Source organism: Pongo abelii, chromosome 14 (genome assembly GCF_028885655.2).
Source record: "Pongo abelii isolate AG06213 chromosome 14, NHGRI_mPonAbe1-v2.0_pri, whole genome shotgun sequence".
NCBI lineage: Eukaryota > Metazoa > Chordata > Mammalia > Primates > Hominidae > Pongo > Pongo abelii.
In genome coordinates, this window is record NC_071999.2 from 98,338,777 (window position 1) to 98,351,883 (window position 13,107).

At 34.8% G+C, this 13,107-nt stretch overlaps 1 protein-coding gene across 3 annotated transcripts in view; it reads left to right on the forward strand.

The window, feature by feature from the left end:
- The window catches only part of GPC5 (glypican 5), a 1,453,242-nt gene that overhangs the window by 828,167 nt on the left and 611,968 nt on the right, over positions 1-13,107 (forward strand). Inside the window, exon 8 of one of the 3 annotated variants that reach the window (XM_024231053.3) lies at positions 6,955-10,934. The exons of the other annotated variants lie outside the window; for them this stretch is intronic. Within the exon in view, the coding sequence (XP_024086821.3) occupies positions 6,955-6,998 (44 nt within the window). The 3' untranslated portion in view covers positions 6,999-10,934. Of the gene's footprint in view, positions 1-6,954; positions 10,935-13,107 lie in introns of those variants that run through there. 3 annotated transcript variants of the gene reach the window in all.

Consider the following 13,107-nt stretch of genomic DNA (forward strand, 5'->3'; position numbering starts at 1 on the left):
AAGCTTGAAGTCCCTGATGTCTGTCTCAGAGGACTTGCTAGTTAATAAACTTCTGTTGTATACTGCTAGGGTCAATTTACAATTGGGAAATAATTAATTTTATGACTATCCAAGGGTAGAATGCTAATTTCTTAGAATGTTTCCATTATTTTGGCCAATCAGACTGAGTGTTTTCTGAAAATACGCCATAGTTCATCCAACTTTCTATCGCTTTGTCTTATCATACACCGTGTATGGTGTTGATGCTAAGAGGCATTACTATAAAGCTGAATAAAACAAGCCCTCTCTCTTCTCAGCAATCATAGTGTTGTTAAATTTATTAGTTTGGGCTCTGGCATATTCCTTAAGGTAGACTTAGGAATTGTAGAGATGAAAGTCAGTTTATCAAGACAGGATCCTATGTTTACCCAACACCCTCTCCCACATGGGCCACTTCCTCTCCCTAAGCTCCCATGACTTTAGTTTTGCTTCCACTGGTATAGGCATTTGGTGGGGATCTGGAGGCCATTTAAACCCAAAAGTTCTGTCCACAAATGATACCTCAGAATCAAACCTTTTCTGCTCATTCTTCTTGCGCAAAGTGCATGCCAACAATATCCATGTTTTTCCTATTTTTTTTCCATTAAGTGCAATGCAACCTTTGTTCATTGTAAAGAATCACTAGAATCCAGCTCTCAGCCTCCCTCTGCATTTTTTCATACGACTCAAGAACAATTATGTTCTTGCTAATAAGATATATCTCTTTAAACTCCCTAGAGAAAAATGACAATATACATATAAGTTATAAACTTGGACAATATAATAGACTTTCTACTGTTAGTATTATCCAGTTATAATCTAACTTTAACAGCAGTTAAGCAGAGACATTTTATGAATTGCATGATATTTGAGTGTTGGGTGTGAATGAGTTAGATTCTTGACCTTTTGCTGGTGGGAACTTTCTTATCTCTTTTTGTTTTCCCAAGACTAATCTGTGCAGTGTAGCAGCACTTCCTTTGTACCAAAGTAGTTATCTTCCTGTGGTATCTCCAATCAATTCTATAATCTCTAGGCATCATGTGCCACTGTGTCACAGGGTGACAAAAGCCCTCAGAGCACAGGAGGACCGGACTATTGTCATCACTGAACGCACCAGGTTAAAAAGGGGAAGATGGGAAGCAAAAATAACACTAAATAACTGGTTATAAAAACACCTTAAAATTATTTTTGCAGTTGAGTGATTGTACTACTTACTTGATGCATTTGAAATTGTTGATTAAATACAGAGATGCACGTAAACTGAGACGATAGAAATTAGAGAAGTTTAATTACAGTAAATTAAGAAAAAACACTGAAGCAGAGACAACAGATGGTCAAAGAAGAAAATGATAATTCAAAACTATCAGGAACATTAGAGGAAAACTAAGAAGTGAAGCAAGTTCGCACAGACACAAAACAATTTCTTCTATTTCTTTCACTGTTGTATTTTTTCTTGCCATCCTTAAGATTTGTCAGGAATGTCTTTGTGTCTCCACCTTTGTTTTTCTTTGGGGTGTGTGTGTGGTTCTTTTCTGTAATCCTCCCTTATTTTCTTTCATGATTTGATCCTAGTTGGATAATACGCCCCGATTTAAGAATATTTTAAGTGTTTCTCAATTATTCTCATAGGATTTCAAGAATTTCAAATATTAATAGCATTGCTAATTAATAGTTTAAAACCATTTCTCAAATATAACATATTTAGCATTTTTATGACAAAATTAGCATGTATTCATTCAACAAATAAATTATAATAGTTTGATGGCAAATATCAGTATGTACCAGCTATTGGGCTGCAGAATATATTTTCATGCTCTATACAAAATTAAGTTGTTTTAGGTTTATTGAAAAATATTTTATGGGGTAGTATTTATAGATTTTTTATGAGGACTATAATCCTGAATATAATTTTATTTCATCCACATTTTTTCTTTGTTCATAAGAGATCATTTATTTTTACAGGAAATGTGACAATTAGAACCTATTGCTGAACCTAAAAAAAAAGACAATTTTCTTTTACGATGAATATTAATAGCATAAATGAGTTCACACTTGACCTCAAAGCAATTCTGTTTTATGGAAGTTGGACTTAGGAAACTTGAAAGGCTTCTTACTTTGGTGTTTAACACATGGAAATGATAATCATGTTAGCTACACCCTAGTAATTTTAGCTGAAAATATTCCCACCCTATTCTGGAGATAAAATAAATTTGATTTAACATCGGGTTCAATCCTTCTTTCATAGTTCTGCTTTATTATTAGTGACAGAACTTTATCCTTAAAAAGCTTCAGGGGTCTTCTATCAGCAGAACAATTTATAACTAGCTCTTTAGGGAAATAATGCTGCTTTTGTGTACTATTTGTTATACTTTGCTTTACTCACCATTCGTTTGCAAAAAGACGACTTCTACAATTGGGTTAGATTTCTTATGATAGAAAGTATGTTTCAAGTGATCAGCATATGATATAAAAAGATGAAACCTCATTGATTTTTTTGTCAAAACCTTTAGATGCTTCACTTAGTATAATTGTGACTCAGGGTGGTGGTAAAAATTGGGATAAAAGGATAAGTTTGTAAGAAACTACCTTTTTTATATTTAACAAAAGCTGGCTTTGATAATAGCATATTTGCAGTTCACAAAAGATCAAAATTTTAAGGAACAAAAAACAAATAACAATAAAACCTTCTTAAGTCAACAAAATGTTTTATAAAGGGCATTTCATTTTCAGCTTGGCCTTACCGCTGAGAAGCATTTTGCATGAAATTTGTGCGTGAATTCTCATTCCAAGAATATAAGAGGAAATAAATGAGCAAAACAGAAATGTGTTAGTGAAAGCAATTTATGGCGTGTTGAAAAAATAAGCATCTAGTATACACACATGTTGAAACTTTCGATCAAACCTTGTTTTAACAACACTATAAAAATTGTTTTCTTATTTGAAACAAAACACAATGCATAAATGAAAGATTATGGTAACTTAGAATTATTGTTTAAAGAAAAACCTGAACTCTAAGAGAACTTTCTGCACCATTAAAGAAAAGCTAATACAAAAATAAACTGAATGTACTAGTCAGGCCATCAGAATAGCAATAACATTAGTAATGTTATTGTTGAACCAACCTTTCTCTTCTCCTTAGAACAATGGAGAATAATAAATGAAGCCTTAGGTAATTCTATTGTGGCAGAATAGGAAGTTTTCTTGTCAATTCTTCAAAGTTGTATCAAAACTAGATAAGATTTAAAGCTTCAGGAAACTTTTGGATTTGTAACTCTCAACTGTATTCTGTAGTTAGTAATTGCACAAACGAGAATTAATACAGCAGGCCTGAGACTGCTGTCCTCAGAAAAAGGCCTGCCTGCAAGGCTGGCCCTTGCCTGTCTTCTGGTAACGGATTTCAATAGGGTCTACCATTCCCAAAGCTGATAAGAGTGGCTCACTCACCAAAACTTTTTGTACAAACAATGTGGTTAATGCTGAACATCTGCTTCTTTGTTTTTTATTTTCAGAAAGTCTGGAATTTGGGTATGTACTAGGCAGAATGTGTCGACATGACAGTTCCACAACCACAACCTTGACTCATAGGCTTAGGCAAGCTTCCCTTGTAGATAATATTTCACACATGTTGTCCAAATTCTAGTGCTGGAGGAATTAGCACTTCCTTTGTGGCTCTCCCAGAAGAGGACTCTTAGAAGCTTGTGCCTGGTTTCTTACAGACTTTGCATCATGTACCTTTTCTGTTTACTGATTTTTACTTTTTAGGTTTTTTGCAGTAAAATCACCATGAGTACAGCTGTATACTGAGTCCTATAGTCCTAGCAAATCACTAAGCCTGGAGGCAGTCTTGGGACCCATGGCACAGCACTATTCTTAGAAGCTAGTTTTGTCAGTTTCACTTTCCATCTTCTATACCTTTGCTATACCTATACCTTTACATGGTTTCCTAGCCCCAGACCACCTGTTGTCCCGTAGCCTATTGAGTAACTTTTCAGTGCTGGGCCAGGATGAACCCTTGCTCAAGATGATCCCTGATTTCCTTATTGTTCCTGGCTGGAAATGGCTCTGGAATATCTTGACTTTGATTATCTGAATTATTCAGTTTGATTAATTTATGGCATTAATCGACCTTATATTATAGTTGTGTATGCACATCACCTCTTCTATTTCATTTTAAGCTATTTGAATGTGTAGAACTTTTTTTTGTTTTTGTGCCACCCAGAGCTGCTTGGTTTCTGAATGGCTTATGCCTTTGATTTCAGTGAAAGTGCATATACCACATTAAGTGGTTTTTGATGAGAATGCCATTAAAATGGATGTGACTTTGTAACTTCCATCTGACCTCAGGAGCTATACAAAAACTTAGAATATCTGAGGGGAAGTGTTGAAAATATAGCAGTTGAATTTTAAGCAATTTAGTCTTTTATAAATGATTAATGCAGTCCAATAATTGTGATTAATTGACCTGAAATAACATACATGAGCTTTTGCCAGCTTTCTGGACACATATAAAAGGGATCAAAGCTTACTCCAGAGAATTGAATTATTTTTCAAATATATATGCATGAATTTGTACATGCCTCATAATATGAACTCAAGTTAGAGTTCTAAAGCCAATCTTAAATTCTTCCAAAAAAATGCCCTTTATAAACTTTTTCAAAGGCCCAGTTTTATGTCTTTTTTTTTTCTTTATTTCTTTGAAAATTCCTTCACTCTAACTGGTAACTATGAGGCATTAGCTGAACGTCAAGATCCTGAATAAAATTCCAAAAATAAAGAAGACATGGAAAACCATCAGTTCCTGATATGGTTTGGCTCTGTGTCCCCACCTAAATCTTATCTTGAATTCTAAACCCCACTTGTCAGAGGAGAGGCCTAGTGGGAGGTGATTGGATCATGGAGGTGGATTTCCCCTTGCTGTTATCAGGAAAACGAGTGAGTTCTCACAAGATCTGATGGCTTAAGAGTGTGGCACTTCCCCTCTTGCTCGCTCTCTCTCCTGCCACAATGTAATATGTGCCTTGCTTCCCCTTTGCCTTCTGCCATGATTGTAAGTTTCCTGAGGCAACCCCAGCCATGCAGAACTGTGAGTCAATTAAACCTCTTTTCTTTATACATTACCCAGTCGCAGGTAGTTTATAGCAGTGTGAAAACACACTAATACATTTCAGTTCATTTTTATTTAAACTTTGACAGAATTGTCAAGGGAGTATATAAGAGAACAACAATCACGTGTCTGGATATATATCCTTTCTCCATGCTAACATTTTCAGAGATTCTTCTTTATATGGTTATTTGCTCAATTAGTTATACACCTACAACTTGAATATTACAACTTTTGAGTAATTATGGCAGACTAGTGAGACATAATTTATCTTCTTCTAACTCTTGAAAAGCACACAAAAGTGGTACACAGTTGACCAAGAAGTAAAATGAAAAACACAATGGGAACAGAGCATATGAGAGACTCAGAGTAGTGACTGAGCAACAAGCAGTACTTATTTTTTTTTTCTCTTTTTGAGGTGGAGTTTCACTCTTGTTGCCCAGGCTGGAGTGCAGTGGCATGATCTTGGCTCACTGCCACCTCTGCCTCCTGGGTTCAAGCGATTCTCCTTCCCCAATCTCCTGAGCAGCTGGGATTACAGGCACTGGCCATCACACCCAGCTGATTTTTTGCATTTTTAGTAGAGGTGGGGTTTCACTATGTTGGCCAGGCTGGTCTCAAACTCGTGATCTCAGGCGATCCACCTGCCTCAGCCTCCCAAAGTCCTGGGATTACAGGCATCTGCCACCGCGCCTGGCTGCATCAAGCAGAACTTTAATAGAAGTAACCCGTATGCTCAACTAGAAGACCTCAGGAAGTCCCTGAACTGGGACCAGTTACCTTGGAAACCTACAAGCAATAGAAACTGTTGAAAGTCAGTACATTGTGACATTAAAATCCAGGTCTCCTCCTCAGCCTTGAGTAATCAGACAAATACTTTCCTTGTCTTCCTTCTGCCCCTTTCTGAAACAGAGGAGGAATCTTTTATCTGTGTGAAAACATTGAATAGTAAAGTCTCTGGACACGGAAATACCAAAGTGGAGGGTGAAAGTAAATCTACCACTTGGTAGAGTGATTTAATGTCTACAGATTGAACATTGCTTTCCAGGCCCCTTTCTTTGCCTTGCTTACCAGTGACTTGCAGCCAGCCATTAAAAAATACAAACAAAAAAACAGCCACCCAATGTGGCCATAGGATTAGGTGAATATTCCCCAGATAATCTAGAGGGCACCAAAGAATAATTCTCCAGAAAGTGACATGGTATTCCCCAGAAGGAAACATTGCCTAACTCAGTGGCCCCTTCAGTAAAGCTGTCAGTCTACAAGTTCCTGTCTCGTAAAGGGTGTGTCATTATCTATTATGGTCTCCTTTCTTAAATATAAACAGAGCCAAAGATCACCAGAAATCTGAGGAAAGCTATCATGTGAAAGATAGTTATCAAAAGAGACAGAAAAAAGAAACTTGGTAATAACCAATATAGTAAAGTAGAAGAAAATGCCAAAAGCAAAAATGAAAACAAATACTAGAGGCAATATAGTTCACCCTTGAACTATATTGGTGCCTCCAACCCCAACACAGTCAAAAATTCATGTATAACTTAAATTTTTTCTTAATTTTTAATACTCATGGCTAATGACTGTATATACTTATGAGGGTCATGTGATGTTTTCATACAGTGGTACAATATGTAATAAATAAGGTATAATTTTTGATTTCCACAGAACTTAACTACTGATAGCCTACTGTTGAGAAGAAGCCTTACCAATACTATACATTTGATTAACGCATTTTGTGTGTCATATGTATTATGTATTGTGTACTTCCAATAAACTAAGCTAGAGAAAATATATTATTTAAAAGTCATAAGAGAAAAATGTATTTACTTTTCATAAAGTGGATCGTCATGAAGATCTTCATCCTTGTCTTCACGTTGAGTAGACTGAGGAGGAGGAGGAAGAAGATGGACTGGTCTTGATGTTTTAGGAGTGGCAGAGGCGTAAGAGATGGCGAAGATGGAAGGCGAAGAAGGAAAGGCAGGCACACTTCGTGTAACTTTTGTTGAAAAACCATCTGTTTATCAATGAACCTGTGTTGTTCATGAGCCAACTGTATACTCAGAGATTTCTCCAAAGAGTTGAATGAAACCAATACATAAAACAAAAATATAAATAGAAATAAAAGTAAAATTATTGTAATATTTTGAAATACCACAAATGCAATGGGAGACTAAGGTAAAGTCACATAAACATTTATAAAAAATGTAGATCTTTGAGGATACATTGAAGAGGTCCTTTACACATTTAGTAGTCCTAAGAATTTTAATAAAATTAAGAAAAAAAGTTACACAAATTATCTAGGAAGTACTAAACATATCCCAAAAGTAAAGTATGTGAGAATTTGGTTTCAAGTGCCTTTCATATGTCTACTCAGTAGAGAAATAGCTTCAAAAATCCTAAGGAAGGTGATCTTGAACTAGAAATCTATACCCATTTAATTTATCTATTAAAGATGGAATAAGATAAAGACATGTTAGAGATAAAAAGCATCACATTTTCTTTTAATTATCATTTCTTAGGAACCGACTAGAGACTATGCATGCATACACACACACAAACACACACAGAACTAAAAGAAGAGAAAGAAGGAACTTGGGAATTCATCACTGGAAAATAACCAAGCAGGGTCCCAGGATAATGTTAACTCCAAGGGAGGTAACCAGGGAAGGTAACAAAGGTTTAGCTTTGTATTTAATGACCATTTTGATGATATTGATAGGTTTGGAAGTTTTTTTATACATTTGGAAAAAATAATGGTTATATATATCACAAGAATGATATAGATTTTAAAAGAAGTTCAAAATAAATAGCAAAACACAAATTTGCACAAGAAATAAAAAGTGATAGACTATATGGCTCAGCAGTGAGCAGTATTTACATAGTTGTGAAAATCTAACCTTTGACCATTGACTTGATTTAAAAATTATAATAACCCTATATTAGGCTCTGAGGAGAGGGGAAGTGTTAAAGATGTTAAGTGGGGAAGTGAGGTACAAAGTGTGTGGCTGGAATTTCTTTTTTAAAAATCATAGGTCATTATTTGATTCATTGAACTAACTATATGAAATACTCATAATAATTTTAAAATTAAAATACTGGATTGATGAGAAAAGGTAAAGTGTTACTTTGTCTTATTTTTAATCTGTCGTAGAAAAGTATACTGATATATTTTTAACTGGGCTAATTGAGAGATGGAACAAAAATATTAGTCTCTTACAAAAATTATTTTGGATTTATGTTGCCAATATCTATACTTCATATTCCTAATAAAATCTTGATTGTAAATAAAGCATATATTTTTAGGTTGAGCTTCTGAGAAAGGAAAGCTAAAATGAAGATTATTGTTCCAGAAATTTTTGCATTATGATGAAATCAATGTGGACTATTCTAAATAATTTCAGAGACTGTTGTTTATTTATAGCTTTCTTGTCATGTCAGCCTGCTTTCAGCTGCTTAGCCATAATGTCAGCCTCTTGTGTATAATTCAGCCGAAACCACATTTTATTATAATTTGGGGGCTTCCAAAAGTTGCTTTTTAATTTTTCAGAGATACAGAAAAGTTAATATATGATAAAATATTATGGCATAAATAGAGATATTTCATATAACTATGTTCATGGCCTTAAAAACTCTTGTAGTTTCCAAAGGCAAGTTGGTATAGGTGCCACTTGGCACTTTTTAAAAAATAGTCTCTCTTAATCTTTTTCCCCTAAAGCATTTTAAATACAAATTTATATTAAGATGTAATTTAATTATTAAAATCTAATTATTAGCTTTTGATATGCTACTACCTCTTAAGATAGAGCACTATAAATGAAAACAATTTTATTTCTAAACTAAATTGCGTTTTGAACTGATACATTTGTCTAAAAGAAAAAAAAAATAACAAAAGGTCATTGATCATCAGGTCCAGAGCAGATGTGGTCTTGTGTGAAATAACTAGAACAGGGAGGTAACAGCTTTGCAAGTCATATGCACTGGCTTAATATCTCCATTACTCTTATCTACAAAGCCAAAATTATAAAATACGTTCTCATAAAAATGGACTTTTTACAATAAAATATTGCAACCTTAATAGTAAGTTATATATCTTCAGTGTTATGCTAGAACTACAATGCAATCTGTGATTTCTTTTAAAAGTTAAAGGTAGTCAAACTGTATGTAATACTCGTTACTACCAATTTGTTTTGAGGAGAATATCTGTGTAACATACTATTAACAAATACGAATTTAAATAATCAACACTGAAATAATTTCAGGATAATTTTATAAAATCTTCTCTTTTTGCTATCACCAAATCTACTTCTTGACAAATTTTAATATTGAGATTTCTGCAATCTGTGATAATCTTTTCCTTATTTTCTCTCAAAATTTCAAAATCAGAAGTAACTTAGACCCTGTGTTTATTAATAATCCACTAAGTCAATTAACTTTCCATAACTGTAGCAAACTCAAGAGATACAGCTTGATAATTAGTACAAATAATCAGAAACAGATATAAAAATTTACATAAATATATACTGCCAATTATTCCTTCGAGAGCAGGGCCTGTTTTAATTACCCTGTTTTCTTAGGGCCTACCTGGTGCACTGATTGGCACATAGCAGATTCTCAAAATTACATTGATTCATAAATATAAAGGTAGGATTTTTCATAAAGTTAGAAATAAGAAAATTAATTACCATATAATTCATTAGGATATTCCATTTTCATAAATAAAATCTTCAAGAAATAAATTGTCCTTTGAAAATACAGGATAAACGCAGAGGCAGCAAGGTGTCATGGAAGAGCAGAGCGCTTTGCAGTAAGATAGCCAAGGGTTGGACTTTGCTGTTTCCGTGACTCTGGGTAAGTTAATCATCCTGTCAAATGTCAGCTTCTTATAGGTAAATATGTGTGGATGTTGTAAGATTTTTCTGAGGCTACCAGGTAAATCATGTAAAGGATTCAAAACAGATTCTCAGTATATGGTAACTGCCATAGACGGGATTCTAGTCTGAATCAAACACAATTTGACATAATGTTTTGTCTTCCTTACAAGAGGTAAATTCAAGATAATCATCATGGAATAAAGCCATTTTCCCTTTTTCATGCTTCTCCACAGTGCACGTTATCTCTCTGCTAGCAAAGAAAATTCCAAGGGTGAGATAATCATTTACATGACCATTAAGTGTTTTTTCCAGTGCTCCCAGTTCCATATAGTCAACAAAATGCGAATTAGTCCTAATTGTTTGGAGAACACCTGTAAGTCCACTGATAGATGCGGAGACCCCTAAAGAATCCCTCAGAAATTCTCCTTGAGATGAATTTAACTCTGTCATTAAGAAGTTAAAAGGTTTAGAATTAAAACTAGTCATCATCTCCCATTTTAACTACCTGTTGAAATATACAGATCCAGATACAGGTATTCTTCTAGGCTTTGTCTGATTAAAAGAAAAAACAAACAAAAACCAGAATGCAAAGTAGAAATTCCCAATGACAGCCGGGTGAGGTGGCTTACGCCTGTAATCCCAGCACTTTGGGAAGCTGAGGTGGGCAGATCACGAGATCACGAGTTTGAGACCAGCCTGGCCAACATGGTGAAGCCCCGTCTCTACTAAAAATTCAAAAATTAGCTGGGCGTGGTGATGGGCACCTGTAATCCCAGCTGCTCGGGAGGCTGAGGCAGGAGAATCGCCTGAAACCAAAAGGTGGAGGTTGCAGTGAGCTGAGATCGCGCCACTGCACTCCAGTCTGGGCAAAAGAGCAAAACTCCGTCTCAAAAAACAAAACAAAACAAAAACATGGAAATTCCCTGTGACTAAAGTTGTGGCACCTATCTGGTTCTTAATGTAATAAAGACATCTTAATGTTAGCACCTTATTATTATAAACTATTCTGATAAAAATCTGATGTGGCAGGCAGTATTGGTTTACCTTTGATAACTTCCTAGTTAATTATAGAAATAAAAATAATAAAAATAAGAATTGTTTTTTTCATCCAGTCTACTCTATTTCAGCAGTATTATTGGCATGTCCACATAGTCAACTTTTACAAAAGCACAAAATCTGAAATTAGTCTGTGTGGTGGGGTAGGGGTGTGGGGGCGGCTGTTATTGGGATAATTAAGTTCTGTGCAATAAGTCAAATTATTATGTTTTAAATTTTAGTTTACAAACAGGCCACCAGGAATATTACAAGGGTATTTTCTTTTCTCCAAAAACCATATAACATCTTTACATCCTTAAAGTTGAATAAAGGAATGTTACATGTTTTCAACTAAGGCTGGCTAGGGTCAGTAATATTTCTCATGTCTGGCAGATCATCTGTTACCACTTACTAATGGATATGTATTGATATACCAGACTCATATTACAGTTTTCTTAACAGAAATTGTTTTAAATTCTATCATCTCCCTCTAAAAGAAAGTGTTAAACTGGCTATAAAGTTAAATCAGAAGGATAGAGGCATCCCATGGATTTGTAGTCTGAAATAGAGTACTACTAAAAAGACTTCAGTGACTGTAAAAATATTTCTAAGGTAGAAGTTTTTCATGATTAGTGGATCTAATCTAAGCTTTCCCCCTATTAAACATACCGTAATATGTGAGATATACCTTCTCTAATCTAAACATATCATCTTAAATCTATAATTGAAACAGTTATCCAATCTTCCACATTTTTTTGATGATTCAAGCAAGAGTATTGAAGTAGTTTTCAAGAGAATCTTCAACTTGACCCAAAGAACTTCTTAGTGTATATGAATGGTGTTCTTTCAAAAATTACTTGAACAAAATCGAGCATTTCTATCACATCTGAATGTCAGCCACTCTTTGTAGCTGCCGTGTAATCTTTTGGGCTGTCTATCTCTAGATTATTGCTTTATTGCCACTCTGGCTACAAAATGCTTTTACACTTGGCATCATCTCTTTTCAAAGTAATAAAAGAACAATGCCTGTGGCACCACATCAGAAAGAAATCTTTAAATGGTGAACCTGCCTTATAGCAACAAATTTAATTATGAAATTGAATGTATAGGAAGAGATGAAAATCGTTGCTGTCACCAAGTACATGATTCTACTGTATAAAACAAAGTTTGTAGCAATTAAAAAGGTTTTGCCATTTTCCTGCAGTTTTCAGCATTTCACACTTTAAGAGTAACCATTTGAAGTATCTGTGTGTTGAGACTTAACAATGCAAACACTAGGTCATCGGACGGGGCTGACTTGATAATTTGCAGGCTGACAGAAAATCTGGTTTATATTTTAAAATAGGGACAAATAAGCTGTTGGGGAGAAGAATATATTCTCTTTCTACCTCCTTAGGATCTTTGGCGGGGTCTAAGAATTAATTTGACATAAGACAGAATAAAAGGAAAAATCATACAATATGTTTATGATGTGGTGCTATACACATTATTCTTTCATTACCATTACATTTGTTAATTTTTTTTATACTGGATGTTACTTTTTATTTTTTTATTTATTTTTCTTTTATTATACTTTAAGTTTTAGGGTACATGTGCACAATGTGCAGGTTTGTTACATATGTATACATGTGCCATGTTGGTGTGCTGCACCCAGTAACTCATCATTTAACATTAGGTATATCTCCAAATGCTATCCCTCCCCGCTCCTCCCACCCTACAACAGGCCCCGGTGTGTGATGTTCCCCTTCCTGTGTCCATGTGTTCTCATTGTTCAATTCCCACCTATGAGTGAGAACATGTGATGTTTGTTTTTTTGTCCTTGCAATAGTTTGCTGAGAATGATGGTTTCCAGCTTCATCCATGTCTCTACAAAGGACATGAACTCATCATTTCTTATGGCTGCATAGTATTCCATGGTGTATATGTGCCACATTTTCTTAATCCAGTCTATCATTGTTGGGCATTTGGGTTGGTTCCAAGTCTTTGCTATTGTGAATAGTGCCGCAATAAACATATGTGTGCATGTGTCTTTATAGCAGCATGATTTATAGTCCTTTGGGTATATACCCAGTAATGGGATGGCTG